Genomic DNA, 27,997 nt, shown 5'->3' with positions numbered 1-27,997 from the left:
CATGTTTTGGTACCCTCCCCCAGATCTGTGCCTCGACACGATCCTGTCTCAGAGCTCTACGGACAATTCCTTCGACCTCATGGCTTGGTTTTTGCTCTGACATGCACCGTCAACTGTGGGTCCTCAGGAAACTAGGCATATGTCTACTTCACAGGAGCTGCATTTTAATGTTTATTTATATTTATTTATTTAATGTAAACATAATTGTTTTTATCTAAATGTATTTTTTTGGGCAAAAATACCTACTGGCGCATGTGAACTTTCAAACGTATATTCCATCCATAAATACGAGCCTAGATGGTGGAGAAAGACAGGAACCTCCCCACTAGCCATGATTGGCTGAAATAATGTTTGGGCTGGACATGCCGGGAGATGAGTTTGGATTGGTCTGCCATGTAGCACGCTTCTGTCTAAGGAGGTTTTTGCCAAGAGCGCGCAAAGCTGTCATCAAGTCCTGTGTAGTTCAGTTGGTAGAGCATGGCGTTTGCAACGCCAGAGTTGTGGGTTCGATTCCCACGGGGGGCCAGTATGAAAATGTATGCACTCACTAACTGTAAGTCGCTCTTGATAAGAGTGTCTGCTAAATGACTAAAATGTAAAATATCAAGGCAAAGGGTCTCAGATTTGTTTAACACTTTTTTTGGTTACTACATGATTCCAAATGTGTTATTTCATAGTTTTGATGTCTTCACTATTATTCTACAATGTAGATTATAGTAAAACTAATATAATAACCCTTGAATGAGTAGAGGTCTGTAATTTTTTATCATAGGTACACTTCAACTGTGAGAGACGGAATCTAAAACAAAAATCCAGAAAATCACATTGTATGATTAAGTAATTAATTTGCATTTTATTGCATGACATAAGTATTTGATACATCAGAAAAGCAGAACTCAACCACTGGCTGCTGCATATGCTACATAAACATATGGTTGTAAGCAGGCATGGATGACATAGCAGAATGAACACCCTTCCATACATAAACACTTACCTTTCCGGGGTTTGAGGTTTCGGTGAATGGGTGGTGGTTGTTTTAGATTCCGTCTCTCACAGTTGAAGTGTACCTATGATAAAAATTACAGACCTCTACATGCTTTGTAAGTAGGAAAACCTGCAAAATCGGCAGTGTATCAAATACTTGTTCTCCCCACTGTGTATATATATACATATATATATATATACATACATACAGTGAGGGAAAAAAGTATTTGATCCCCTGCGGATTTTGTACATTTGCCCACTGACAAAGACATGATCAGTCTATAATTTGAATGGGAGGTTTATTTGAACAGTGAGAGACAGAATAACAACAAAAAAATCCAGAAAAACGCATGTCAAAAATGTTATAAATTGATTTGCATTTTAATGAGGGAAATAAGCATTTGACCCCTCTGCAAAACAAGACTTAGTACTTGGTGGCAAAACGCTTGTTGGCAATCACAGAGGTCAGATGTTTCTTGTAGTTGGCCACCAGGTTTGCACACATCTCAGGAGGGATTTTGTCCCACTCCTCTTTGCAGATCTTCTCCAAGTCATTAAGGTTTCGAGGCTGACGTTTGGCAACTCGAACCTTCAGCTCCCTCCACAGATTTTCTATGGGATTAAGGTCTGGAGACTGGCTAGGCCACTCCAGGACCTTAATGTGCTTCTTCTTGAGCCACTCCTTTGTTGCCTTGGCCATGTGTTTTGGGTCATTGTCATGCTGGAATACCCATCCACGACCCATTTTCAATGCCCTGGCTGAGGGAAGGAGGTTCTCACCCAAGATTTGACGGTACATGGCCCCGTCCATCGTCCCTTTGATGCGGTGAAGTTGTCCTGTCCCCTTAGCAGAAAAACACTCCCAAAGCATAATGTTTCCACCTCCATGTTTGACGGTGGGGATGGTGTTCTTGGGGTCATAGGCAGCATTCCTCCTCCTCCAAACACGGCGAGTTGAGTTGATGCCAAAGAGCTCGACTTTGGTCTCATCTGACCACAACACTTTCACCCAATTCTCCTCTGAATCATTCAGATCTTCATTGGCAAACTTCAGACGGCCCTGTATATGTGCTTTCTTGAGCAGGGGGACCTTGCGGGTGCTGCAGGATTTCAGTCCTTCACGGCGTAGTGTGTTACCAATTGTTTTCTTGGTGACTATGGTCCCAGCTGCCTTGAGATCATTGACAAGATCCTCCCGTGTAGTTCTGGGCTAATTCCTCACCGTTCTCATGATCATTGCAACTCCACGAGGTGAGATCTTGTATGGAGCTCCAGGCTGAGGGAGATTGACAGTTCTTTTGTGTTTCTTCCATTTGCGAATAATCCCACCAACTGTTGTCACCTTCTCACCAAGCTGCTTGGCGATGGTCTTGTAGCCCATTCCAGCCTTGTGTAGGTCTACAATCTTATCCCTGACATCCTTGAAGAGCTCTTTGGTCTTGGCCATGGTGGAGAGTTTTTTCAATCTGAATGATTGATTGGTTCTGTGGACAGGTGTCTTTTATACAGGTAACAAACTGAGATTAGGAGCACTCCCTTTAAGAGTGTGCTCCTAATCTCAGCTTGTTACCTGTATAAAAGACATCTGGGAGCCAGAAATCTTTCTGATTGAGAGGGGGTCAAATACTTATTTCCCTCAGTAAAATGCAAATCAATTTATAACATTTTTGACATGTGTTTTTCTGGATTTTGTTGTTGTTATTCTGTCTCTCACTGTTAAAATAAACCTACCATTAAAATTATAGACTGATAATTTATTTGTCAGTGGGCAAACATACAAAATCAGCAGGGGATCAAATACTTTTTCCCCTCACTGTACATACATACATACATACACACACTACCGTTCACAAGTTTGGGGTCACTTAGAAATGTCCTTGTTTTCGAAAGAAAATACATTCTTTGTCTGTTAAAATAATAGAGATAGTGTAGACATTGTTAATGTTGTAAATGTCTATTGTAGCTGGAAACAGCTGTTTTTTAAATGGAATATCTACGTAGGCGTACAGAGTCCTGTGTTCCATTGGCACGTTGTGTTTGCTAATCCAAGTTTATCATTTTAAAAGGCTAATTGATCACTAGAAAACCCTTTTGCAATTATGTTAGCACAGCTGAAAACTGTTGTGCTGATTTAAAGAAGCAATAAAACTGGCCTTCTTGAGACTAGTTGAGTATCTGGAGCATCAGCAATTGTGGGTTCGATTACAGGCTCCAAATGGCCAGAAACAAAGAACATTCTTCTGAAACTCGTCAGTCTATACTTGTTCTGACAAATTAAGGCTATTCCATGCGAGAAATTGCCAAGAAACTGAAGATCTCATACAACGCTGTGTACTACTCCCTTCACAGAACAGCGCAAACTGGCTCTAACCAGAATAGAAAGAGGAGTGGGAGGCCCCGGTGCACAACTGAGCAAGAGGACAAATATATTAGTGTCTAGTTTCAGAAACAGACGCCTCACAGGTCCTCAACTGGCAGCTTCATTAAATAGTACCCGCAAAACACCAGTCTCAACGTCAACAGTGAAGAGGCGACTCCAGGATGTTGACCTTCTAGGCAGAGTTGCAAAGAAAAAGCCATATCTCAGACTGGCCAATAAAAAGAAAGATTAAGATGGGCAAAAGAACACAGACACTGGACAGAGGAAGATTGGAAAAAAGTGTTATGGACAGACGAATCGAAGTTAGAGGTGATCTGATCACAAAGAAGAACATTTGTGAGACGCAGACCAAATGAAAAGATGCTGGAGGAGTGCTTCATGCCATCTGTCAAGCATGGTGGAGGCAATGTGATGGTCTGGGGATGCTTTGGTGGTGGTAAAGTGGGAGATTTGTACAGGGTAAAAGGGATCTTGAAGAAGGAAGGCTATCACTCCATTTTGCAACGCCATGCCATACCCTGTGGACGGCGCTTGATTGGAGACAATTTCCTCCTACAACAGGACAATGACCCAAAGCACAGCTCCAAACTATGCAATAACTATTTAGGGAAGAAGCAGTCAGCTGTTATTCTGTCTATAATGGAGTGGCAAGCACAGTCACCGGATGTCAAACCCTATTGAGCTGTTGTGGGAGCAGCTTGACCGTATGGTACGTAAGAAGTGCCCATCAAGCCAATCCAACTTGTGAGAGGTTCTTCAGGAAGCATGGGGTGAAATCTCTTCAGATTACCTCAACAAATTGACAACTAGAATGCCAAAGGTTTGCAAGACTGTAATTGCTGCAAATGGTGGATTCTTTGACGAAAGCAAAGTTTGAAGGACACAATTATTATTTCAATTAAAAATCATTATTTCTAACGTTGTCAATGACTACATTTCCTATTCATTTTGCTATATTTCCTATTCAAACTAATGTCATGTATGTTTTCGTGGAAAACAAGGACATTTCTAAGTGACCCCAAACTTTTGAACGGTAGTGTGTATATATATTATTTTGATGAATTTGCCTGCATCTCTATGCACTGTAATCACAGGCTAGTTTATTTGGGGCTAATTTACCACCTGAGGCCTATGCAATCGCAGTGGCAATGCGCGTAATCATTTTTGCACGCTCCGTATCTCAAAGTCACGGCAGCAATTGGATTTTTAAAATGTTATATCATCAGAACACCTTTTTTTCTCCAGGAAGTCCCATCAGTGGATAGTAGGGGTAGAAGTCCCATCAGTGTCTAGTAGGGGTAGAAGTCCCATCAGTGGATAGTAGGGGTAGAAGTCCCATCAGTGGATAGTAGGGGTAGAAGTCCCATCAGTGGATAGTAGGGGTAGAAGTCCCATCAGTGGATAGTAGGGGTAGAAGTCCCATCAGTGGATAGTAGGGGTAGAAGTCCCATCAGTGGATAGTAGGGGTAGAAGTCCCATCAGTGGATAGTAGGGGTAGAAGTCCCATCAGTGGATAGCAGGGGTAGAAGTCCCATCAGTGGATAGTAGGGGTAGAAGTCCCATAAGTGGATAGTAGGGGTAGAAGTCCCATCAGTGGATAGTAGGGGTAGAAGTCCCATCAGTGGATAGTAGGGGTAGAAGTCCCATCAGTGGATAGTAGGGGTAGAAGTCCCATCAGTGGATAGTAGGGGTAGAAGTCCCATCAGTGGATAGTAGGGGTAGAAGTCCCATCAGTGGATAGTAGGGGTAGAAGTCCCATCAGTGGATAGTAGGGGTAGAAGTCCCATCAGTGGATAGTAGGGATAGAAGTCCCAGTGGATAGTAAGGGGTAGAAGTCCCATCAGTGGATAGTAGGGGTAGAAGTCCCATCAGTGGATAGTAGGGGTAGAAGTCCCATCAGTGGATAGTAGGGGTAGAAGTCCCATCAGTGGATAGTAGGGGTAGAAGTCCCATCAGTGGATAGTAGGGGTAGAAGTCCCATCAGTGGATAGTAGGGGTAGAAGTCCCATCAGTGGATAGTAGGGATAGAAGTCCCAGTGGATAGTAAGGGGTAGAAGTCCCATCAGTGGATAGTAGGGGTAGAAGTCCCATCAGTGGATAGTAGGGGTAGAAGTCCCATCAGTGGATAGTAGGGGTAGAAGTCCCATCAGTGGATAGTAGGGGTAGAAGTCCCATCAGTGGATAGTAGGGGTAGAAGTCCCATCAGTGGATAGTAGGGGTAGAAGTCCCATCAGTGGATAGTAGGGGTAGAAGTCCCATCAGTGTCTAGTAGGGGTAGAAGTCCCATCAGTGTCTAGTAGGGGTAGAAGTCCCATCAGTGGATAGTAGGGGTAGAAGTCCCATCAGTGGATAGTAGGGGTAGAAGTCCCATCAGTGGATAGTAGGGGTAGAAGTCCCATCAGTGGATAGTAGGGGTAGAAGTCCCATCAGTGGATAGTAGGGGTAGAAGTCCCATCAGTGGATAGTAGGGGTAGAAGTCCCATCAGTGGATAGTAGGGGTAGAAGTCCCATCAGTGGATAGTAGGGGTAGAAGTCCCATCAGTGTCTAGTAGGGATAGAAGTCCCATCAGTGTCTAGTAGGGGTAGAAGTCCCATCAGTGGATAGTAGGGGTAGAAGTCCCATCAGTGGATAGTAGGGGTAGAAGTCCCATCAGTGGATAGTAGGGGTAGAAGTCCCATCAGTGGATAGTAGGGGTAGAAGTCCCATCAGTGGATAGTAGGGGTAGAAGTCCCATCAGTGGATAGTAGGGGTAGAAGTCCCATCAGTGTCTAGTAGGGGTAGAAGTCCCATCAGTGTCTAGTAGGGGTAGAAGTCCCATCAGTGGATAGTAGGGGTAGAAGTCCCATCAGTGGATAGTAGGGGTAGAAGTCCCATCAGTGGATAGTAGGGGTAGAAGTCCCATCAGTGGATAGTAGGGGTAGAAGTCCCATCAGTGGATAGTAGGGGTAGAAGTCCCATCAGTGGATAGTAGGGGTAGAAGTCCCATCAGTGGATAGTAGGGGTAGAAGTCCCATCAGTGGATAGTAGGGGTAGAAGTCCCATCAGTGGATAGTAGGGGTAGAAGTCCCATCAGTGGATAGTAGGGATAGAAGTCCCAGTGGATAGTAAGGGGTAGAAGTCCCATCAGTGGATAGTAGGGGTAGAAGTCCCATCAGTGGATAGTAGGGGTAGAAGTCCCATCAGTGGATAGTAGGGGTAGAAGTCCCATCAGTGGATAGTAGGGGTAGAAGTCCCATCAGTGGATAGTAGGGGTAGAAGTCCCATCAGTGTATTGTAGGTGTAGAAGTCCCATCAGTGGATAGTAGTGGTAGAAGTCCCATCAGTGGATAGTAGTGGTAGAAGTCCCATCACATTCTGAATAGTTTTTTTCCCCCTAACCCTTTGGACTACAGAAAGTGTAGCATTCTTAGTTTGATATATACATATATAGACACTCATATGGCCACTGGAGAGAATTAATTTGTGTATGAATATGTAAAAAAAAAAAGTGGGGGAAGTGCCCCCTTTTAACTGTGTACTGTCATTAACTGTGTGTTAGGAGGTGATGTTATTATTATTATTATTATTATATTATAGGAGGCCATCCTCCAGCACTATGTCGGAGGCTGCAGCGTTTGGTCTGTCCGAGGCACAGCGTCTAGCCAGACAGGAGGAACAGAGAGACCTGGCCCTGCTGGAGATGGAGCTACGGGACGAGACCAGCTTCCCTGCACTGGGGGTGAGGAGGCGTGTGTCTGGGTTGGGGGTGAGGAGGCGTGTGTCTGGGTTGGGGTGGGGAGGCGTGTGTCGGGGTTGGGGTGGGGAGGCGTGTGTCGGGGTTGGGGGTGAGGAGGCGTGTGTCTGTGTTGGGGTTTGATAACTGGGGGTGAGGAGGCGTGTGTCTTGTGTTGGGGTGTGATAACTGGGGGTGAGGAGGCGTGTGTCTGTGTTGGGGTGTGATAACTGGGGGTGAGGAGGCGTGTGTCTGTGTTGGGGTGTGATAACTGGGGGTGAGGAGGCGTGCGTCTGTGTTGGGGTGTGATAACTGGGGGTGAGGAGGCATGTGTCTGTGTTGGGGTGTGATAACTGGGGGTGAGGAGGCGTGCGTCTGTGTTGGGGTGTGATAACTGGGGGTGAGGAGGCGTGTGTCTGGGTTGGGGTGTGATAACTGGGGGTGAGGAGGCGTGTGTCTTGTGTTGGGGTGTGATAACTGGGGGTGAGGAGGCATGTGTCTTGTGTTGGGGTGTGATAACTGGGGGTGAGGTGGCGTGTGTCTGTTGGGGTGTGATAACTGGGGGTGAGGAGGCTTGTGTTGGGGTGTGAGGTGGCGTGTGTCTGTTGGGGTGAGGAGGCGTGTGTCTGTTGGGGTGTGATAACTGGGGGTGAGGAGGCGTGTGTCTTGTGTTGGGGTGTGATAACTGGGGGTGAGGAGGCGTGTGTCTTGTGTTGGGGTGTGATAACTGGGGGTGAGGAGGCGTGCGTCTGTGTTGGGGTGTGATAACTGGGGGTGAGGAGGCGTGTGTCTTGTGTTGGGGTGTGATAACTGGGGGTGAGGAGGCGTGTGTCTTGTGTTGGGGTGTGATAACTGGGGGTGAGGAGGCGTGCGTCTGTGTTGGGGTGTGATAACTGGGGTTGAGGAGGCGTGTGTCTTGTGTTGGGGTGTGATAACTGGGGGTGAGGAGGCGTGTGTCTGGGTTGGGGTGTGATAACTGGGGGTGAGGAGGCGTGCGTCTGTGTTGGGGTGTGATAACTGGGGGTGAGGAGGCGTGCGTCTGTGTTGGGGTGTGATAACTGGGGGTGAGGAGGCGTGTGTCTGGGTTGGGGTGTGATAACTGGGGGTGAGGAGGCGTGTGTCTGGGTTGGGGTGTGATAACTGGGGGTGAGGAGGCGTGTGTCTGGGTTGGGGTGTGATAACTGGGGGTGAGGAGGCGTGTGTCTGGGTTGGGGTGTGATAACTGGGGGTGAGGAGGCGTGTGTCTGGGTTGGGGTGTGATAACTGGGGGTGAGGAGGCGTGTGTCTGGGTTGGGGTGTGATAACTGGGGGTGAGGAGGCGTGTGTCTTGGGTTGGGGTGTGATAACTGGGGGTGAGGAGGCTTGTGTCTGGGTTGGGGTGTGATAACTGGGGGTGAGGAGGCGTGTGTCTGGGTTGGGGTGTGATAACTGGGGGTGAGGAGGCGTGTGTCTGGGTTGGGGTGTGATAACTGGGGGTGAGGAGGCATGTGTCTTGTGTTGGGGTGTGATAACTGGGGGTGAGGAGGCGTGTGTCTGTGTTGGGGTGTGATAACTGGGGGTGAGGAGGCGTGTGTCTTGTGTTGGGGTGTGATAACTGGGGGTGAGGAGGCGTGTGTCTGTGTTGGGGTGTGATAACTGGGGGTGAGGAGGCGTGTGTCTGGGTTGGGGTGTGATAACTGGGGGTGAGGAGGCGTGCGTCTGTGTTGGGGTGTGATAACTGGGTGTGAGGAGGCTTGTGTCTGGGTTGGGGTGTGATAACTGGGGGTGAGGAGGCGTGTGTCTGGGTTGGGGTGTGATAACTGGGGGTGAGGAGGCATGTGTCTTGTGTTGGGGTGTGATAACTGGGGGTGAGGAGGCGTGTGTCTGTGTTGGAGTGTGATAACTGGGGGTGAGGAGGCATGTGTCTTGTGTTGGGGTGTGATAACTGGGGGTGAGGAGGCGTGTGTCTGGGTTGGGGTGTGATAACTGGGGGTGTCTGTGTTTGGGTGTGATAACATGTTTATTTGTTAAGACTACTAAACTCATGATAAACTTCTCCGCTCTCTTTGTCTGGCTCCCCCCTCATCTCTCTCTCTCTCTCCTCCCTCATCTCTCTCTCTTCCCTCATCTCTCTCTCCTCCCTCATCTCTCTCTCCTCCCTCATCTCTCTCTCCTCCCTCATCTCTCTCTCTCTCTCTCTCCCCCTCTCTCTCTCTCCCCCTCTCTCTCTCCCCCTCTCTCTCTCTGTCTCTCTATCTCTCTCCCCCTCTCTCATCTATCTCTCTCTCTCATCTCTCTCTCTCCCCGTCTGTCTCTGTCTCGGTCTCTGTCTCCTCCTAGGTGGTGTCTAATGCCAGGGAGGGGAAGAAGAGGATAGGCAGAGGCATGGTGAGATACTAAACACATTGGATTCTTTATTTCTGAACTGGGTGGGTGTGGGGCCTACTGTGTATTGGGAAAGTATTCAGACACCTTAACTTTTTCCACATTTTGTTACATTACAGCCTTATTCTAAAATGTATTAAATAAATACAAATTCTCATCAATCTACACACAATACCCCATAATGAAAAAGCGAAAACAGGTTTCTATAAATTTTTGCAAATGTATTAAAAATAATTTATTTACTTAACTATTCAGACCCTTTGCTATGAGACCGTCGAAATTGAGCTCAGGTGCATCCTGTTTCCATTGATCATCCTTAAGATGTTTCTACAACTTGATTGGAGTCCATCTGTGGTAAATTCAATTGATTGGACATGATTTGGAAAGGCACACACCTGTCTATATAAGTTCCCACAGTTGACAGTGCATGTCAGAGCAAAAACCAAGCCATGAGGTCGAAGGAATTGTCCGTAGAGCTCCGAGACAGGAATGTGTCGAGGCACAGATCTGGGTAAGGGTACCAAAACATTTATGCATAATTGAAGGTCCCCAAGAACACAGTGGCCTCCATCATTCTTAAATGGAAGAAGTTTGGAACCACCAAGACTCTTCCTAGAGCTGGCCGCCCAGCCAAACTGAGCAATCGGGGGAGAAGGGCCTTGGTCAGGGAGGTGACCAAGAACCCGATGGTTACTCTGACAGAGCTCCAGAGTTCCTTTGTGGAGATGGGAGAACCTTCCAGAAGGACAACAGTTTCTGCAGCACTCCACCAATCAGGCCTTTATGGTAGAGTGGCCAGACGGAAGCCACTCCTCAGTAAAAGGCACATGACAGCCCGCTTGGAGTTTGCCAAAAGGTACCTAAAGGACTCTCAGACCATGAGAAACAAGATTATCTGGTCTGATGAAACCAAGATTGAACTCTTTGGCCTGAATGCCAAGCGTCACGTCTGGAGGAAACCTGGCACCATCCCTACGGTGAAGCATGGTGGTGGCAGCATCATGCTGTGGGGATGTTTTTCAGGGGCAGGGACTGGGAGACTAGTCAGGATCAAGGGAAAGATGAACGGAGCAAAGTACAGAGATATCCTTGATGATAACCTGCTCCAGAGCGCTCAGGACCTCAGACTGGGGTGAAGGTTCACCTTCCAACAGGACAACGACCCTAAGCACACAGCCAAGACAATGCAGGACTGGCTTCGGGACAAGTCTCTGAATGTCCTTGAGTGGCCCAGCCAAAGCCCAGACTTAAACCCGATCGAACATCTCTGGAGAGACCTGAAAATAGCTGTGCAGCGACGCTCCCCATCCAACCTGACAGAGCTTGAGAGAATCTGCAGAGAAGAATGGGAGAAACTCCCCAAATACAGGTGTGCCAAGCTTGTAGCGTCATACCCAAGAAGACTCAAGGCTGACATCGCTGCCAAAGGTGCTTCAACAAAGTACTGAGTAAAGGGTCTGGATACTTATGTAAATTGATTTTTTTATTATTATTATTTTTTTTTACAAATGTGCTAACATTTCAAAAAACCCGTTTTTGCTGTGTCATTATGGGGTGTTGGGTGTAGATTGATAAACATAAAAAAATCAACTTTAGAATAAGGCTGTAATGGAATGTGGGAGAAGTGAAGCGGTCTGAATACTTTCCGAATGCACTGTGTGTGTGTGTAGGGTCTGTGTGTGTGTGTGTGTGTGTGTAGGGTCTGTCTGTGTGTGTGTGTAGGGTCTGTCTGTGTGTGTGTGTGTGTGTAGGGTCTGTCTGTGTGTGTCTGTGTCTGTAGGGTCTGTGTGTGTGTGTGTGTGTGTAGGGTCTGTCTGTGTGTGTGTGTGACACTAATCTTTACATGTTTTGTAGAGGAAATCAACAGGAGACGAGGACCAGAAGTCACCATCGCCTCCTACTCCTAACCTGCCTCCTACTCCTAACCTGCCTCCTACTCCTAACCTGCCTCCTACTCCTAACCTGCCTCCTACTCCTAACCTGCCTCCTACTCCTAACCTGCCTCCTACTCCTAACCTGCCTCCTACTCCTAACCTGCCTCCTACTCCTAACCTGCCTCCTACTCCTAACCTGCCTCCTACTCCTAACCTGCCTCCTACTCCTAACCTGCCTCCTACTCCTAACCTGCCTCCTACTCCTAACCTGCCTCCTACTCCTAACCTGCCTCCTACTCCTAACCTGCCTCCTACTCCTAACCTGCCTCCTACTCCTAACCTGCCTCCTACTCCTAACCTGCCTCCTACTCCTAACCTGCCTCCTACTCCTAACCTGCCTCATCCTCCTAACCTGCCTCCTACTCCTAACCTGCCTCATCCTCCTAACCTGCCTCCTGTTCCTCCTGCTCACACCACCACTACTCATATTGCTCCAACCACCACTACTCATATTGCTCCTTCCATCACTCCTTTCCCCCTCTCTACTCCTGTCTCCTCCTCCTCCCATCCCCCCCCACCCTCCTCCCTCTTTCCTCCCACACCCTTCCATACCCCTGTCAACCCCGGGTCTAAACCACCCTCTGCTGTTCCTGTTGCCCCCACCCCTCACCTCGCCCCCACCCCTCACCTCGCCCCCACCCCTCACCTCGCCCCCACCCCTCACCTCGCCCCCACCCCTCACCTCGCCCCCACCCCTCACCTCGCCCCCACCCCTCACCTCGCCCCCCCTGCGTCTGGAGTTTTAACTGCTCCCCCTCTGGTGACCTCTAACCCCGCCCTCCCTCCAACCCCCACCTCTCTTCCTCAACCCTCTGTACTCCAGTGTTCTAGTCCTCATCCTCGTCTCTCCCAGCCCTCCTCTCTCCCCCTCTCCTCTCTCCCCCTCTCCTCTCTCCCCCTCTCCTCTCTCCCCCTCTCCTCTCTCCCCCTGGATCCTCCATCCTGTGAGGTGTCCTCAGCTTACCCCCCAGGTAAGATCCCCTAAGGTGTTCTACTATGTTAAATTTATCCACTTTTTCGATGTTACCTAATAAATAAGTGATTCACCTGTCCTTTTTTAACTTTAACTCTCAATTCAGCCCAGTGCTGCCCACTTGATTTGGTTAAAGAACAAGTACAAATAGATAAATGTCTCTCCTCTTTTTTAACACTCTACAGCTTTATCCCACATGGATGTACCCCCCACTTCCTTCCTCCCTCCCGACCACCCTCCTCACCCCTCCCTTCCCCCCGGGCTCCCCCCAGCCCCCCTCCAGCCCCAGACTGCTCTCCACCAGCTGGCCCATCTCTACCAAGACCCCCTGTACCCAGGGTTCCCTTTGTCTGACAAGGAAGAGATTGTACAGACACCCCCCTACTCTTATATACACACCGGAGAGGACCTGCCACGAGGTAAAGATATTCTTTAAAGCTAAAGGTCTTTGTAGCCTGAACTAACTTAAGCTGAATCATAAGTGTGGGAGGGGGGGGGGGGGGGGAGGGGGGGGTGATCTTAATATATCAACCCATGTGATCTATTAATTTTTAGATCAGCTTAAAAAATGTATCCAGAAAAACGCATGTCAAAAATGTTATAAATTGATTTGCATTTTAATTCGGGAAATAAGTATTTGACCCGCTCTCAATCAGAAAGATTTCTGGCTCCCAGGTGTCTTTTTATACAGGTAACGAGCTGAGATTAGGAGCACACTCTTAAAGGGAGTGCTCCTAATCTCAGTTTGTTACCTGTATAAAAGACACCTGTCCACAAAAGCAATCAATCAATCAGATTCCAAACTCTCCACCATGGCCAAGACCAAAGAGCTCTCCAAGGATGTCAGGGACAAGATTGTAGACCTACACAAGGCTGGAATGGGCTACAAGACCATCGCCAAGCAGCTTGGAATGCTGCCTATGACCCCAATAACACCATCCCCACCGTCAAACATGGAGGTGGAAATATTATGCTTTGGGGGTGTTTTTGTGCTAAGGGGACAGGACAACTTCACCGCATCAAAGGGACGATGGACGGGGTCAAATACTTATTTCCCTCATTAAAATGCAAATCAATTTATAACATTTTTGACATGCGTTTTTCTGGCTTTTTTTGTTGTTATTCTGTCTCTCACTTTTAAAATAAACCTACCATTAAAATTATAGACTGATCATTTCTTTGTCAGTGGGCAAACGTACAAAATCAGCAGGGGATCAAATACTTTTTCCCCCTCACTGTAACTAAAAGGTTAATCAGGGTGATTTTTGAAAAAATACAGGTATTTTCCTTTCCATGGTAGCAAGATCAGTACATTACAGGGTTCTGTATTGTAATGACAGTACATGGCAGGGTTCTGTATTGTAATGACAGTACATTACAGGGTTCTGTATTGTAATGACAGTACATGACAGGGTTCTGTATTGTAATGACAGTACATGACAGGGTTCTGTATTGTAATGACAGTACATGGCAGGGTTCTGTATTGTAATGACAGTACATTACAGGGTTCTGTATTGTAATGACAGTACATTACAGGGTTCTGTATTGTAATGCCAGTACATTACAGGGTTCTGTATTGTAATGACAGTACATGGCAGGGTTCTGTATTGTAATGACAGTACATTACAGGGTTCTGTATTGTAATGACAGTACATTACAGGGTTCTGTATTGTAATGACAGTACATTACAGGGTTCTGTATTGTAATGACAGTACATTACAGGGTTCTTTATTGTAATGACAGTACATTACAGGGTTCTGTATTGTAATGACAGTACATTACAGGGTTCTGTATTGTAATGACAGTACATTACAGGGTTCTGTATTGTAATGACAGTACATGGCAGGGTTCTGTATTGTATTGACAGTACATTACAGGGTTCTGTATTGTAATGACAGTACATTATAGGGTTCTGTATTGTAATGACAGTACATTACAGGGTTCTGTATTGTAATGACAGTACATGGCAGGGTTCTGTATTGTAATGACAGTACATTACAGGGTTCTGTATTGTAATGACAGTACATTACAGGGTTCTGTATTGTAATGACAGTACATTACAGGGTTCTGTATTGTAATGACAGTACATTACAGGGTTCTGTATTGTAATGACAGTACATGGCAGGGTTCTGTATTGTAATGACAGTACATTACAGGGTTCTGTATTGTAATGACAGTACATGGCAGGGTTCTGTATTGTAATGACAGTACATTACAGGGTTCTGTATTGTAATGACAGTACATGGCAGGGTTCTGTATTGTAATGACAGTACATTACAGGGTTCTGTATTGTAATGACAGTACATGGCAGGGTTCTGTATTGTAATGACAGTACATTACAGGGTTCTGTATTGTAATGACAGTACATGGCAGGGTTCTGTATTGTAATGACAGTACATGACAGGGTTCTGTATTGTAATGACAGTACATTACAGGGTTCTGTATTGTAATGACAGTACATGACAGGGTTCTGTATTGTAATGACAGTACATTACAGGGTTCTGTATTGTAATGACAGTACATGGCAGGGTTCTGTATTGTAATGACAGTACATTACAGGGTTCTGTATTGTAATGACAGTACATGGCAGGGTTCTGTATTGTAATGACAGTACATTACAGGGTTCTGTATTGTAATGACAGTACATGGCAGGGTTCTGTATTGTAATGACAGTACATGGCAGGGTTCTGTATTGTAATGACAGTACATGGCAGGGTTCTGTATTGTAATGACAGTACATGGCATGGTTCTGTATTGGGCGGCGCACAATTGGCCAAGCGTCGTCCGGGTTTGCCCGGTGTAGGCCGTCATTGTAAATAAGAATTTGTTCTTAACTGACTTGCCTAGTTAAATAAAGGTACAATTAAAAATAAAATAAAATTGTATTGCCACTATTGTAATAACCAGCGGGGCTTCAAAGGTCTGCACACCTCAGTGCTGATTGAAGTAGCAGTCAGAACTCTATTCTGTCCTAGCAAGCTCGGTAGCTTTAACATAGCATTCTCTCTCTACCTTGATGTCTAAATACTCTCTCTCTCTACCTTGATGTCTAAATACTCTCTCTCTCTCTACCTTGATGTCTAAATACTCTCTCTACCTTGATGTCTAAATACTCTCTCTCTCTCTACCTTGATGTCTAAATACTATCTCTCTCTCTACCTTGATGTCTAAATACTCTCTCTCTCTCTACCTTGATGTCTAAATACTCTCTCTCTCTCTACCTTGATGTCTAAATACTCTCTCTCTCTCTCTACCTTGATGTCTAAATACTCTCTCTCTCTACCTTGATGTCTAAATACTCTCTCTCTCTACCTTGATGTCTAAATACTCTCTCTCTCTCTACCTTGATGTCTAAATACTCTCTCTCTCTACCTTGATGTCTAAATACTCTCTCTCTCTCTACCTTGATGTCTAAATACTATCTCTCTCTCTACCTTGATGTCTAAATACTCTCTCTCTCTCTACCTTGATGTCTAAATACTCTCTCTCTCTCTACCTTGATGTCTAAATACTCTCTCTCTCTCTACCTTGATGTCTAAATACTCTCTCTCTCTCTACCTTGATGTCTAAATACTCTCTCTCTCTCTCTCTACCTTGATGTCTAAATACTCTCTCTCTCTCTCTACCTTGATGTCTAAATACTCTCTCTCTCTCTCTCTCTCTACCTTGATGTCTAAATACTCTCTCTCTCTCTCTCTCTCTACCTTGATGTCTAAATACTCTCTCACTCTCTCTCTCTACCTTGATGTCTAAATACTCTCTCTCTCTCTCTACCTTGATGTCTAAATACTCTCTCTCTCTCTACCTTGATGTCTAAATACTCTCTCTCTCTCTACCTTGATGTCTAAATACTCTCTCTCTCTCTACATTGATGTCTAAATACTCTCTCTCTCTCTCTCTACCTTGATGTCTAAATACTCTCTCTCTCTCTCTCTCTACCTTGATGTCTAAATACTCTCTCTCTCTACCTTGGTGTCTAAATACTCTCTCTCTCTACCTTGATGTCTAAATACTCTCTCTCTCTCTCTCTCTACCTTGATGTCTAAATACTCTCTCTCTCTCTCTCTCTACCTTGATGTCTAAATACTCTCTCTCTCTACCTTGGTGTCTAAATACTCTCTCTCTCTCTACCTTGATGTCTAAATACTCTCTCTCTCTACCTTGATGTCTAAATACTCTCTCTCTCTCTCTCTACCTTGATGTCTAAATACTCTCTCTCTCTCTACCTTGATGTCTAAATACTCTCTCTCTCTCTCTCTCTCTCTACCTTGATGTCTAAATACTCTCTCTCTCTCTCTACCTTGATGTCTAAATACTCTCTCTCTCTCTACCTTGATGTCTAAATACTCTCTCTCTCTCTCTCTCTCTCTCTCTACCTTGATGTCTAAATACTCTCTCTCTCTACCTTGATGTCTAAATACTCTCTCTCTCTACCTTGATGTCTAAATACTCTCTCTCTCTACCTTGATGTCTAAATACTCTCTCTCTCTCTACCTTGGTGTCTAAATACTCTCTCTCTCTCTACCTTGATGTCTAAATACTCTCTCTCTCTCTCTCTACCTTGATGTCTAAATACTCTCTCTCTCTCTCTCTACCTTGATGTCTAAATACTCTCTCTCTCTCTCTCTACCTTGATGTCTAAATACTCTCTCTCTCTCTCTACCTTGATGTCTAAAAACTCTCTCTCTCTCTACCTTGGTGTCTAAATACTCTCTCTCTCTCTCTCTCTCTCTCTCTCTCTCTCTCTCTCTCTCTCTCTCTCTCTCTCTCTCTACCTTGATGTCTAAATACTCTCTCTCTCTCTACCTTGATGTCTAAATACTCTCTCTCTCTCTCTCTCTACATTGATGTCTAAATACTCTCTCTCTACCTTGATGTCTAAATACTCTCTCTCTCTCTCTCTACCTTGATGTCTAAATACTCTCTCTCTCTCTACCTTGATGTCTAAATACTCTCTCTCTCTCTCTACCTTGGTGTCTAAATACTCTCTCTCTCTCTACCTTGATGTCTAAATAATCTCTCTCTACCTTGATGTCTAAATACTCTCTCTCTCTCTACAGATGTCAACATCCTGAGGTTTTTCTTCAACCTTGGTGTGAAGGTAATGACTCAACTACAGTGCATAACAGCGTATCTTGGTACCTCTTAACAAGCGTCTATAAATACACCACTGACTAACACACTTGTACTATTTCCCCCTCCCCCTCCCCTCCAGGCGTTCACCAACCCCATGTGGCCCCCCCACTCTTACATCCTCCCTCTTCACCAGGCTTACAGCATGCAGCCCAAACTTCCCTCAGTCTCCCTCCCCCTTTCCCACTGGTACCCCTCCCACTCCCCCGCTGTGACCCACACCCCTCCCACCTCCCACCCCCCCACCGCGCCCCAGGAGGGGTACGGACACCCCCACCCTCAGTACCCCCCCTCAGGTTTGGGGGGCCTCCATCTCCATGACCACCTCCAGAGACCAACCCTCCAATCAGCTACAGAGCCTCCCCAGCATGTGGAGTTCCGATACGGGCAGGATGGTCGCTCCGCCCTGGGGTATCCTTCCAACCTTAATGCCCACCCTGCCACAACCCAACCCATGCCGCTCCAGGCCCGTATGGGCGTCTCTATACCCTGGTGTAGTAACGTTGCCCCACGACCAAACACCTACACTGGGATATGCTCCGTACCCACACCCAAGACACAATACCCTCCACCAGCACCCCGACCTTCACCTCCCAACCAGTACCCGCCTGCACCCCAACCCTCTACCCACACCTCCCAACCTCAAGCTCAGCCCTACCCTCCAGCTCCAGCCGCCACCCTCCACTCTCCTCCCTCCGTACCCCAGTACCCCTCAGCGTCTCTGGGGTACTACCCCGCTCCGAGGCTGCCCAGTGGGAACCAGAGCCAGACCCCGCTGGATCCTCACCCCGCCAGCGGTGCCTCTTGCCTGGGTATGAGGTCCAGGCACAGCCCCCTGGAGAACCGTCATGCTAATACTACCTCTGTTATCAATATTACTACTGAAGCTGCTGTTACTTCATTGTCGTCTACTGCTGCCTACACAGAGAGGGGTGAGTGCTGACTTCTTCACATTTTTATGGGATCGATTTTTTTGGTTCCAACTTTATCACTCTTTTTACTTGTTCACGCAAAGATTTAGAGTTGGAACACGTCCTCTCCCTTTACTAAACAGAGAGGATTTAGTTGAACACGTTCTCTCCCTTTACTAAACAGAGAGGATTTAGTTGAACACGTTCACTCCCGTTACTAAACAGAGAGGATTTAGTTGAACACGTTCTCTCCCGTTACTAAACAGAGAGGATTTAGTTGAACACGTTCTCTCCCGTTACTAACAGAGAGGATTTAGTTGAACACGTTCTCTCCCGTTACTAAACAGAGAGGATTTAGTTGAACACGTTCTCTCCCGTTACTAAACAGAGAGGATTTAGTTGAACACGTTCTCTCCCGTTACTAAACAGAGAGGATTTAGTTGAACACGTTCTCTCCCGTTACTAACAGAGAGGATTTAGTTGAACACGTTCTCTCCCGTTACTAAACAGAGGATTTAGTTGAACACGTTCTCTCCCGTTACTAAACAGAGAGGATTTAGTTGAACACGTTCTCTCCCGTTACTAAACAGAGAGGATTTAGTTGAACACGTTCTCTCCCGTTACTAAACAGAGAGGATTTAGTTGAACACGTTCTCTCCCGTTACTAAACAGAGAGGATTTAGTTGAACACGTTCTCTCCCGTTACTAAACAGAGAGGATTTAGTTGAACACGTTCTCTCCCGTTACTAAACAGAGAGGATTTAGTTGAACACGTTCTCTCCCGTTACTAAACAGAGAGGATTTAGTTGAACACGTTCTCTCCCGTTACTAAACAGAGAGGATTTAGTTGAACACGTTCTCTCCCGTTACTAACAGAGAGGATTTAGTTGAACACGTTCTCTCCCGTTACTAACAGAGAGGATTTAGTTGAACACGTTCTCTCCCGTTACTAAACAGAGAGGATTTAGTTGAACACGTTCTCTCCCGTTACTAAACAGAGAGGATTTAGTTGAACACGTTCTCTCCCGTTACTAAACAGAGAGGATTTAGTTGAACACGTTCTCTCCCGTTACTAAACAGAGAGGATTTAGTTGAACACGTTCTCTCCCGTTACTAACAGAGAGGATTTAGTTGAACACGTTCTCTCCCGTTACTAAACAGAGAGGATTTAGTTGAACACGTTCTCTCCCGTTACTAACAGAGAGGATTTAGTTGAACACGTTCTCTCCCGTTACTAAACAGAGAGGATTTAGTTGAACACGTTCTCTCCCGTTACTAACAGAGAGGATTTAGTTGAACACGTTCTCTCCCGTTACTAACAGAGAGGATTTAGTTGAACACGTTCTCTCCCGTTACTAAACAGAGAGGATTTAGTTGAACACGTTCTCTCCCGTTACTAAACAGAGGATTTAGTTGAACACGTTCTCTCCCGTTACTAAACAGAGAGAGGGGACAGACTTTTAGAGCTGGGCGATATGAACAAAAATTCATATAAATTGACTGAATGATGTTGATAAATAGAATATTATGTTTATAACATTTATGTGCACCACAGTATAAAATAAAAAGACCCTTAAAACGATTACTTTGAATGTTGTAGCAATCACCCATATTAGCAAACTCATTTCATTTCAAGCCTTACATTTCTCTAGTAGGGCCCTTTTTTAAAGTTATTTATCGTAATCAACGATATCAGCAAAATGTCCAGGATTTAGTGGTCGGTTTGGTCGCGCTCTAATGTTGGGTTTATTGTCTCAGCTCTACAGAATGTTCCTGCGGGCTTCACAGACGGAGGACAGGGAGACATGAAGACGTCTGGCACTCTTCCTCCTACTGAGCAGGTAGAAGTCTTGATGGGGCGGTCATGGGTCATGGTTAGACGGGATACATCTTATGCCAAATTGATGGGGCGGTCATGGGTCATGGTTAGACGGGATACATCTTATGCCAAATTGATGTAAAAGGTGCATGGTCGGGGAGAATGTTTGCATTTTAGCTAAACCTTACCCCTTTCCTAACTTTAACCTAAATCTTCTAAACTGCTGCGAAAAGTCACTTTTGACCGTAGCTGTATACCATCTGCTCAAAACCACAGGAATGTTATTTACATCTTGTTGGGTCCTATTCATTAGTGCAGTAATGTTATTTACATCTTGTTGGGTCCTATTCATTAGTGCAGTAACGTTATTTACATCTTGTTGGGTCCTATTCATTAGTGCAGTAATGTTATTTACATCCTGTTGGGTCCTATTCATTAGTGCAGTAATGTTATTTACATCTTGTTGGGTCCTATTCATTAGTGCAGTACTGTAATGTTATTTACATCTTGTTGGGTCCTATTCATTAGTGCAGTAATGTTATTTACATCTTGTTGGGTCCTATTCATTAGTGCAGTAATGTTATTTACATCTTGTTGGGTCCTATTCATTAGTGCAGTAATGTTATTTACATCTTGTTGGGTCCTATTCATTAGTGCAGTAATGTTATTTACATCTTGTTGGGTCCTATTCATTAGTGCAGTAATGTTATTTACATCTTGTTGGGTCCTATTCATTAGTGCAGTAATGTTATTTACATCTTGTTGGGTCCTATTCATTAGTGCAGTAATGTTATTTACATCTTGTTGGGTCCTATTCATTAGTGCAGTAACGTTATTTACATCTTGTTGGGTCCTATTCATTAGTGCAGTAATGTTATTTACATCCTGAGTTGTTGGGTCCTATTCATTAGTGCAGTAATGTTATTTACATCCTGTTGGGTCCTATTCATTAGTGCAGTAATGTTATTTACATCTTGTTGGGTCCTATTCATTAGTGCAGTACTGTAATGTTATTTACATCTTGTTGGGTCCTATTCATTAGTGCAGTAATGTTATTTACATCTTGTTGGGTCCTATTCATTAGTGCAGTAATGTTATTTACATCTTGTTGGGTCCTATTCATTAGTGCAGTAATGTTATTTACATCTTGTTGGGTCCTATTCATTAGTGCAGTAATGTTATTTACATCTTGTTGGGTCCTATTCATTAGTGCAGTAATGTTATTTACATCTTGTTGGGTCCTATTCATTAGTGCAGTAACGTTATTTACATCTTGTTGGGTCCTATTCATTAGTGCAGTAACGTTATTTACATCCTGAGTTGTTGGGTCCTATTCATTAGTGCAGTAACGTTATTTACATCTTGTTGGGTCCTATTCATTAGTGCAGTAATGTTATTTACATCTTGTTGGGTCCTATTCATTAGTGCAGTAATGTTATTTACATCCTGAGTTGTTGGGTCCTATTCATTAGTGCAGTAATGTTATTTACATCCTGAGTTGTTGGGTCCTATTCATTAGTGCAGTAATGTTATTTACATCCTGAGTTGTTGGGTCCTATTCATTAGTGCAGTAATGTTATTTACATCCTGAGTTGTTGGGTCCTATTCATTAGTGCAGTAACGTTATTTACATCTTGTTGGGTCCTATTCATTAGTGCAGTAACGTTATTTACATCTTGTTGGGTCCTATTCATTAGTGCAGTAACGTTATTTACATCTTGTTGGGTCCTATTCATTAGTGCAGTAACGTTATTTACATCTTGTTGGGCCCTATTCATTAGTGCAGTAATGTTATTTACATCCTGTTGGGTCCTATTCATTAGTGCAGTAATGTTATTTACATCCTGTTGGGTCCTATTCATTAGTGCAGTGATGTTATTTACATCTTGTTGGGTCCTATTCATTAGTGCAGTTATGTTATTTACATCTTGTTGGGTCCTATTCATTAGTGCAGTAATGTTATTTACATCTTGTTGGGTCCTATTCATTAGTGCAGTAACGTTATTTACATCTTGTTGGGTCCTATTCATTAGTGCAGTAATGTTATTTACATCTTGTTGGGTCCTATTCATTAGTGCAGTAACGTTATTTACATCTTGTTGGGTCCTATTCATTAGTGCAGTGATGTTATTTACATCTTGTTGGGTCCTATTCATTAGTGCAGTGATGTTATTTACATCTTGTTGGGTCCTATTCATTAGTGCAGTAATGTTATTTACATCTTGTTGGGTCCTATTCATTAGTGCAGTAACGTTATTTACATCTTGTTGGGTCCTATTCATTAGTGCAGTAACGTTATTTACATCTTGTTGGGTCCTATTCATTAGTGCAGTAACGTTATTTACATCTTGTTGGGTCCTATTCATTAGTGCAGTAACGTTATTTACATATTGTTGGGTCCTATTCATTAGTGCAGGAATGTTATTTACATCTTGTTGGGTCCTATTCATTAGTGCAGTAATGTTATTTACATCCTGTTGGGTCCTATTCATTAGTGCAGTAACGTTATTTACATCCTGAGTTGTTGGGTCCTATTCATTAGTGCAGTAATGTTATTTACATCCTGAGTTGTTGGGTCCTATTCATTAGTGCAGTAATGTTATTTACATCCTGAGTTGTTGGGTCCTATTCATTAGTGCAGTAATGTTATTTACATCCTGAGTTGTTGGGTCCTATTCATTAGTGCAGTAATGTTATTTACATCCTGAGTTGTTGGGTCCTATTCATTAGTGCAGTAATGTTATTTACATCCTGAGTTGTTGGGTCTTATTCATTAGTGCAGTAATGTTATTTACATCCTGAGTTGTTGGGTCCTATTCATTAGTGCAGTAATGTTATTTACATCCTGAGTTGTTGGGTCCTATTCATTAGTGCAGTAATGTTATTTACATCTTGTTGGGTCCTATTCATTAGTGCAGTAATGTTATTTACATCTTGTTGGGTCCTATTCATTAGTGCAGTAATGTTATTTACATCTTGTTGGGTCCTATTCATTAGTGCAGTAATGTTATTTACATCTTGTTGGGTCCTATTCATTAGTGCAGTAATGTTATTTACATCTTGTTGGGTCCTATTCATTAGTGCAGTAACGTTATTTACATCTTGTTGGGTCCTATTCATTAGTGCAGTAACGTTATTTACATCCTGTTGGGTCCTATTCATTAGTGCAGTAATGTTATTTACATCTTGTTGGGTCCTATTCATTAGTGCAGTAATGTTATTTACATCTTGTTGGGTCCTATTCATTAGTGCAGTAATGTTATTTACATCTTGTTGGGTCCTATTCATTAGTGCAGTAACGTTATTTACATCTTGTTGGGTCTTATTCATTAGTGCAGTAATGTTATTTACATCCTGAGTTCATATATTCCCATATCAATGAATTCTCAAATATTGTATTTTCTGTTACGATGTGTGCACTGAACTGACATGCATGATTGTGGATAATGTTCAGAAGACGGGAATTAAATAGTCTATAATGGGCATCACCACAGCAGCTTTAACTCAGACGGCAGTGTGTAGCTTACTGTAGCTGCTGGTAAAGTCACCACAGCAGCTTTAACTCAGACAGCAGTGTGTAGCTTACTGTAGCTGCTGGTAAAGTCACCACAGCAGCTTTAACTCAGACAGCAGTGTGTAGCTTACTGTAGCTGCTGGTAAAGTCACCACAGCAGCTTTAACTCAGACAGCAGTGTGTAGCTTACTGTAGCTGCTGGTAAAGTCACCACAGCAGCTTTAACTCAGACAGCAGTGTGTAGCTTACTGTAGCTGCTGGTAAAGTCACCACAGCAGCTTTAACTCAGACAGCAGTGTGTAGCTTACTGTAGCTGCTCCTGTAAGTCGCTCTGGTTAAGAGCGTCTGCTAAATGACTAAAATGTAAATGTAAATGTAGCTGCTGGTAAAGTCACCACAGCAGCTTTAACTCAGACAGCAGTGTGTAGCTTACTGTAGCTGCTGGTAAAGTCACCACAGCAGCTTTAACTCAGACAGCAGTGTGTAGCTTACTGTAGCTGCTGGTAAAGTCACCACAGCAGCTTTAACTCAGACAGCAGTGTGTAGCTTACTGTAGCTGCTGGTAAAGTCACCACAGCAGCTTTAACTCAGACAGCAGTGTGTAGCTTACTGTAGCTGCTGGTAAAGTCACCACAGCAGCTTTAACTCAGGCGGCAGTGTGTAGCTTACTGTAGCTGCTGGTAAAGTCACCACAGCAGCTTTAACTCAGACGGCAGTGTGTAGCTTACTGTAGCTTCTGGTAAAGTCACCACAGCAGCTTTAACTAAGACGGCAGTGTGTAGCTTACTGTAGCTGCTGGTAAAGTCACCACAGCAGCTTTAACTCAGGCGGCAGTGTGTAGCTTACTGTAGCTGCTGGTAAAGTCACCACAGCAGCTTTAACTCAGACGGCAGTGTGTAGCTTACTGTAGCTGCTGGTAAAGTCACCACAGCAGCTTTAACTAAGGCGGCAGTGTGTAGCTTACTGTAGCTGCTGGTAAAGTCACCACAGCAGCTTTAACTCAGGCGGCAGTGTGTAGCTTACTGTAGCTGCTGGTAAAGTCACCACAGCAGCTTTAACTCAGACGGCAGTGTGTAGCTTACTGTAGCTGCTGGTAAAGTCACCACAGCAGCTTTAACTAAGGCGGCAGTGTGTAGCTTACTGTAGCTGCTGGTAAAGTCACCACAGCAGCTTTAACTCAGACGGCAGTGTGTAGCTTACTGTAGCTGCTGGTAAAGTCACCACAGCAGCTTTAACTCAGACGGCAGTGTGTAGCTTACTGTAGCTGCTGGTAAAGTCACCACAGCAGCTTTAACTAAGACGGCAGTGTGTTGCTTACTGTAGCTGCTGGTAAAGTCACCACAGCAGCTTTAACTAAGACGGCAGTGTGTAGCTTACTGTAGCTGCTGGTAAAGTCACCACAGCAGCTTTAACTCAGACGGCAGTGTGTAGCTTACTGTAGCTTCTGGTAAAGTCACCACAGCAGCTTTAACTCAGACGGCAGTGTGTAGCTTACTGTAGCTGCTGGTAAAGTCACCACAGCAGCTTTAACTCAGACGGCAGTGTGTAGCTTACTGTAGCTTCTGGTAAAGTCACCACAGCAGCTTTAACTCAGACAGCAGTGTGTAGCTTACTGTAGCTGCTGGTAAAGTCACCACAGCAGCTTTAACTCAGACAGCAGTGTGTAGCTTACTGTAGCTGCTGGTAAAGTCACCACAGCAGCTTTAACTCAGACGGCAGTGTGTAGCTTACTGTAGCTGCTGGTAAAGTCACCACAGCAGCTTTAACTCAGACGGCAGTGTGTAGCTTACTGTAGCTGCTGGTAAAGTCACCACAGCAGCTTTAACTCAGACGGCAGTGTGTAGCTTACTGTAGCTGCTGGTAAAGTCACCACAGCAGCTTTAACTCAGACGGCAGTGTGTAGCTTACTGTAGCTGCTGGTAAAGTCACCACAGCAGCTTTAACTCAGACGGCAGTGTGTAGCTTACTGTAGCTGCTGGTAAAGTCACCACAGCAGCTTTAACTCAGACGGCAGTGTGTAGCTTACTGTAGCTGCTGGTAAAGTCACCACAGCAGCTTTAACTCAGACGGCAGTGTGTAGCTTACTGTAGCTGCTGGTAAAGTCACCACAGCAGCTTTAACTCAGACGGCAGTGTGTAGCTTACTGTAGCTGCTGGTAAAGTCACCACAGCAGCTTTAACTCAGACGGCAGTGTGTAGCTTACTGTAGCTGCTGGTAAAGTCACCACAGCAGCTTTAACTAAGACGGCAGTGTGTAGCTTACTGTAGCTGCTGGTAAAGTCACCACAGCAGCTTTAACTCAGGCGGCAGTGTGTAGCTTACTGTAGCTGCTGGTAAAGTCACCACAGCAGCTTTAACTCAGGCGGCAGTGTGTAGCTTACTGTAGCTGCTGGTAAAGTCACCACAGCAGCTTTAACTAAGGCGGCAGTGTGTAGCTTACTGTAGCTGCTGGTAAAGTCACCACAGCAGCTTTAACTCAGGCGGCAGTGTGTAGCTTACTGTAGCTGCTGGTAAAGTCACCACAGCAGCTTTAACTCAGACGGCAGTGTGTAGCTTACTGTAGCTGCTGGTAAAGTCACCACAGCAGCTTTAACTCAGACGGCAGTGTGTAGCTTACTGTAGCTGCTGGTAAAGTCACCACAGCAGCTTTAACTCAGACGGCAGTGTGTAGCTTACTGTAGCTGCTGGTAAAGTCACCACAGCAGCTTTAACTCAGACGGCAGTGTGTAGCTTACTGTAGCTGCTGGTAAAGTCACCACAGCAGCTTTAACTCAGACGGCAGTGTGTAGCTTACTGTAGCTGCTGGTAAAGTCACCACAGCAGCTTTAACTCAGACGGCAGTGTGTAGCTTACTGTAGCTGCTGGTAAAGTCACCACAGCAGCTTTAACTCAGACGGCAGTGTGTAGCTTACTGTAGCTTCTGGTAAAGTCACCACAGCAGCTTTAACTCAGACGGCAGTGTGTAGCTTACTGTAGCTGCTGGTAAAGTCACCACAGCAGCTTTAACTCAGACGGCAGTGTGTAGCTTACTGTAGCTGCTGGTAAAGTCACCACAGCAGCTTTAACTCAGACGGCAGTGTGTAGCTTACTGTAGCTGCTGGTAAAGTCACCACAGCAGCTTTAACTCAGACGGCAGTGTGTAGCTTACTGTAGCTGCTGGTAAAGTCACCACAGCAGCTTTAACTCAGACGGCAGTGTGTAGCTTACTGTAGCTGCTGGTAAAGTCACCACAGCAGCTTTAACTCAGACGGCAGTGTGTAGCTTACTGTAGCTGCTGGTAAAGTCACCACAGCAGCTTTAACTCAGACGGCAGTGTGTAGCTTACTGTAGCTGCTGGTAAAGTCACCACAGCAGCTTTAACTCAGACGGCAGTGTGTAGCTTACTGTAGCTGCTGGTAAAGTCACCACAGCAGCTTTAACTCAGGCGGCAGTGTGTAGCTTACTGTAGCTGCTGGTAAAGTCACCACAGCAGCTTTAACTCAGGCGGCAGTGTGTAGCTTACTGTAGCTGCTGGTAAAGTCACCACAGCAGCTTTAACTCAGACGGCAGTGTGTAGCTTACTGTAGCTGCTGGTAAAGTCACCACAGCAGCTTTAACTCAGACGGCAGTGTGTAGCTTACTGTAGCTGCTGGTAAAGTCACCACAGCAGCTTTAACTCAGGCGGCAGTGTGTAGCTTACTGTAGCTGCTGGTAAAGTCACCACAGCAGCTTTAACTCAGGCGGCAGTGTGTAGCTTACTGTAGCTGCTGGTAAAGTCACCACAGCAGCTTTAACTCAGGCGGCAGTGTGTAGCTTACTGTAGCTGCTGGTAAAGTCACCACAGCAGCTTTAACTCAGGCGGCAGTGTGTAGCTTACTGTAGCTGCTGGTAAAGTCACCACAGCAGCTTTAACTCAGACGGCAGTGTGTAGCTTACTGTAGCTGCTGGTAAAGTCACCACAGCAGCTTTAACTAAGGCGGCAGTGTGTAGCTTACTGTAGCTGCTGGTAAAGTCACCACAGCAGCTTTAACTAAGGCGGCAGTGTGTAGCTTACTGTAGCTGCTGGTAAAGTCACCACAGCAGCTTTAACTCAGGCGGCAGTGTGTAGCTTACTGTAGCTGCTGGTAAAGTCACCACAGCAGCTTTAACTCAGACGGCAGTGTGTAGCTTACTGTAGCTGCTGGTAAAGTCACCACAGCAGCTTTAACTCAGACGGCAGTGTGTAGCTTACTGTAGCTGCTGGTAAAGTCACCACAGCAGCTTTAACTCAGACGGCAGTGTGTAGCTTACTGTA

General features: G+C 45.2%; 1 protein-coding gene across 1 annotated transcript in view; it reads left to right on the top strand.

Annotated features, from left to right (window-relative positions):
* Window positions 1-27,997, top strand: part of LOC311112638 (OTU domain-containing protein 4-like) — a gene marked incomplete at its 3' end in the record, with an annotated part of 49,908 nt that overhangs the window by 21,651 nt on the left and 260 nt on the right. Inside the window, exons 14-21 of the mRNA XM_084155783.1 lie at window positions 6,942-7,083; window positions 9,397-9,444; window positions 11,296-11,865; window positions 12,325-12,346; window positions 12,534-12,767; window positions 17,409-17,449; window positions 17,564-18,413; window positions 20,151-20,233. Of these exons, the coding sequence (XP_084011909.1) occupies window positions 6,942-7,083; window positions 9,397-9,444; window positions 11,296-11,865; window positions 12,325-12,346; window positions 12,534-12,767; window positions 17,409-17,449; window positions 17,564-18,413; window positions 20,151-20,233 (1,990 nt within the window). The remainder of the gene's footprint in view (window positions 1-6,941; window positions 7,084-9,396; window positions 9,445-11,295; window positions 11,866-12,324; window positions 12,347-12,533; window positions 12,768-17,408; window positions 17,450-17,563; window positions 18,414-20,150; window positions 20,234-27,997) is intronic.

This window comes from Coregonus lavaretus, assembly GCF_964263955.1.
Source record: "Coregonus lavaretus genome assembly, chromosome: 39".
NCBI lineage: Eukaryota > Metazoa > Chordata > Actinopteri > Salmoniformes > Salmonidae > Coregonus > Coregonus lavaretus.
Note: the sequence above shows the minus strand (reverse complement) of the source record. Positions and strands in the feature narration are given on the sequence as shown.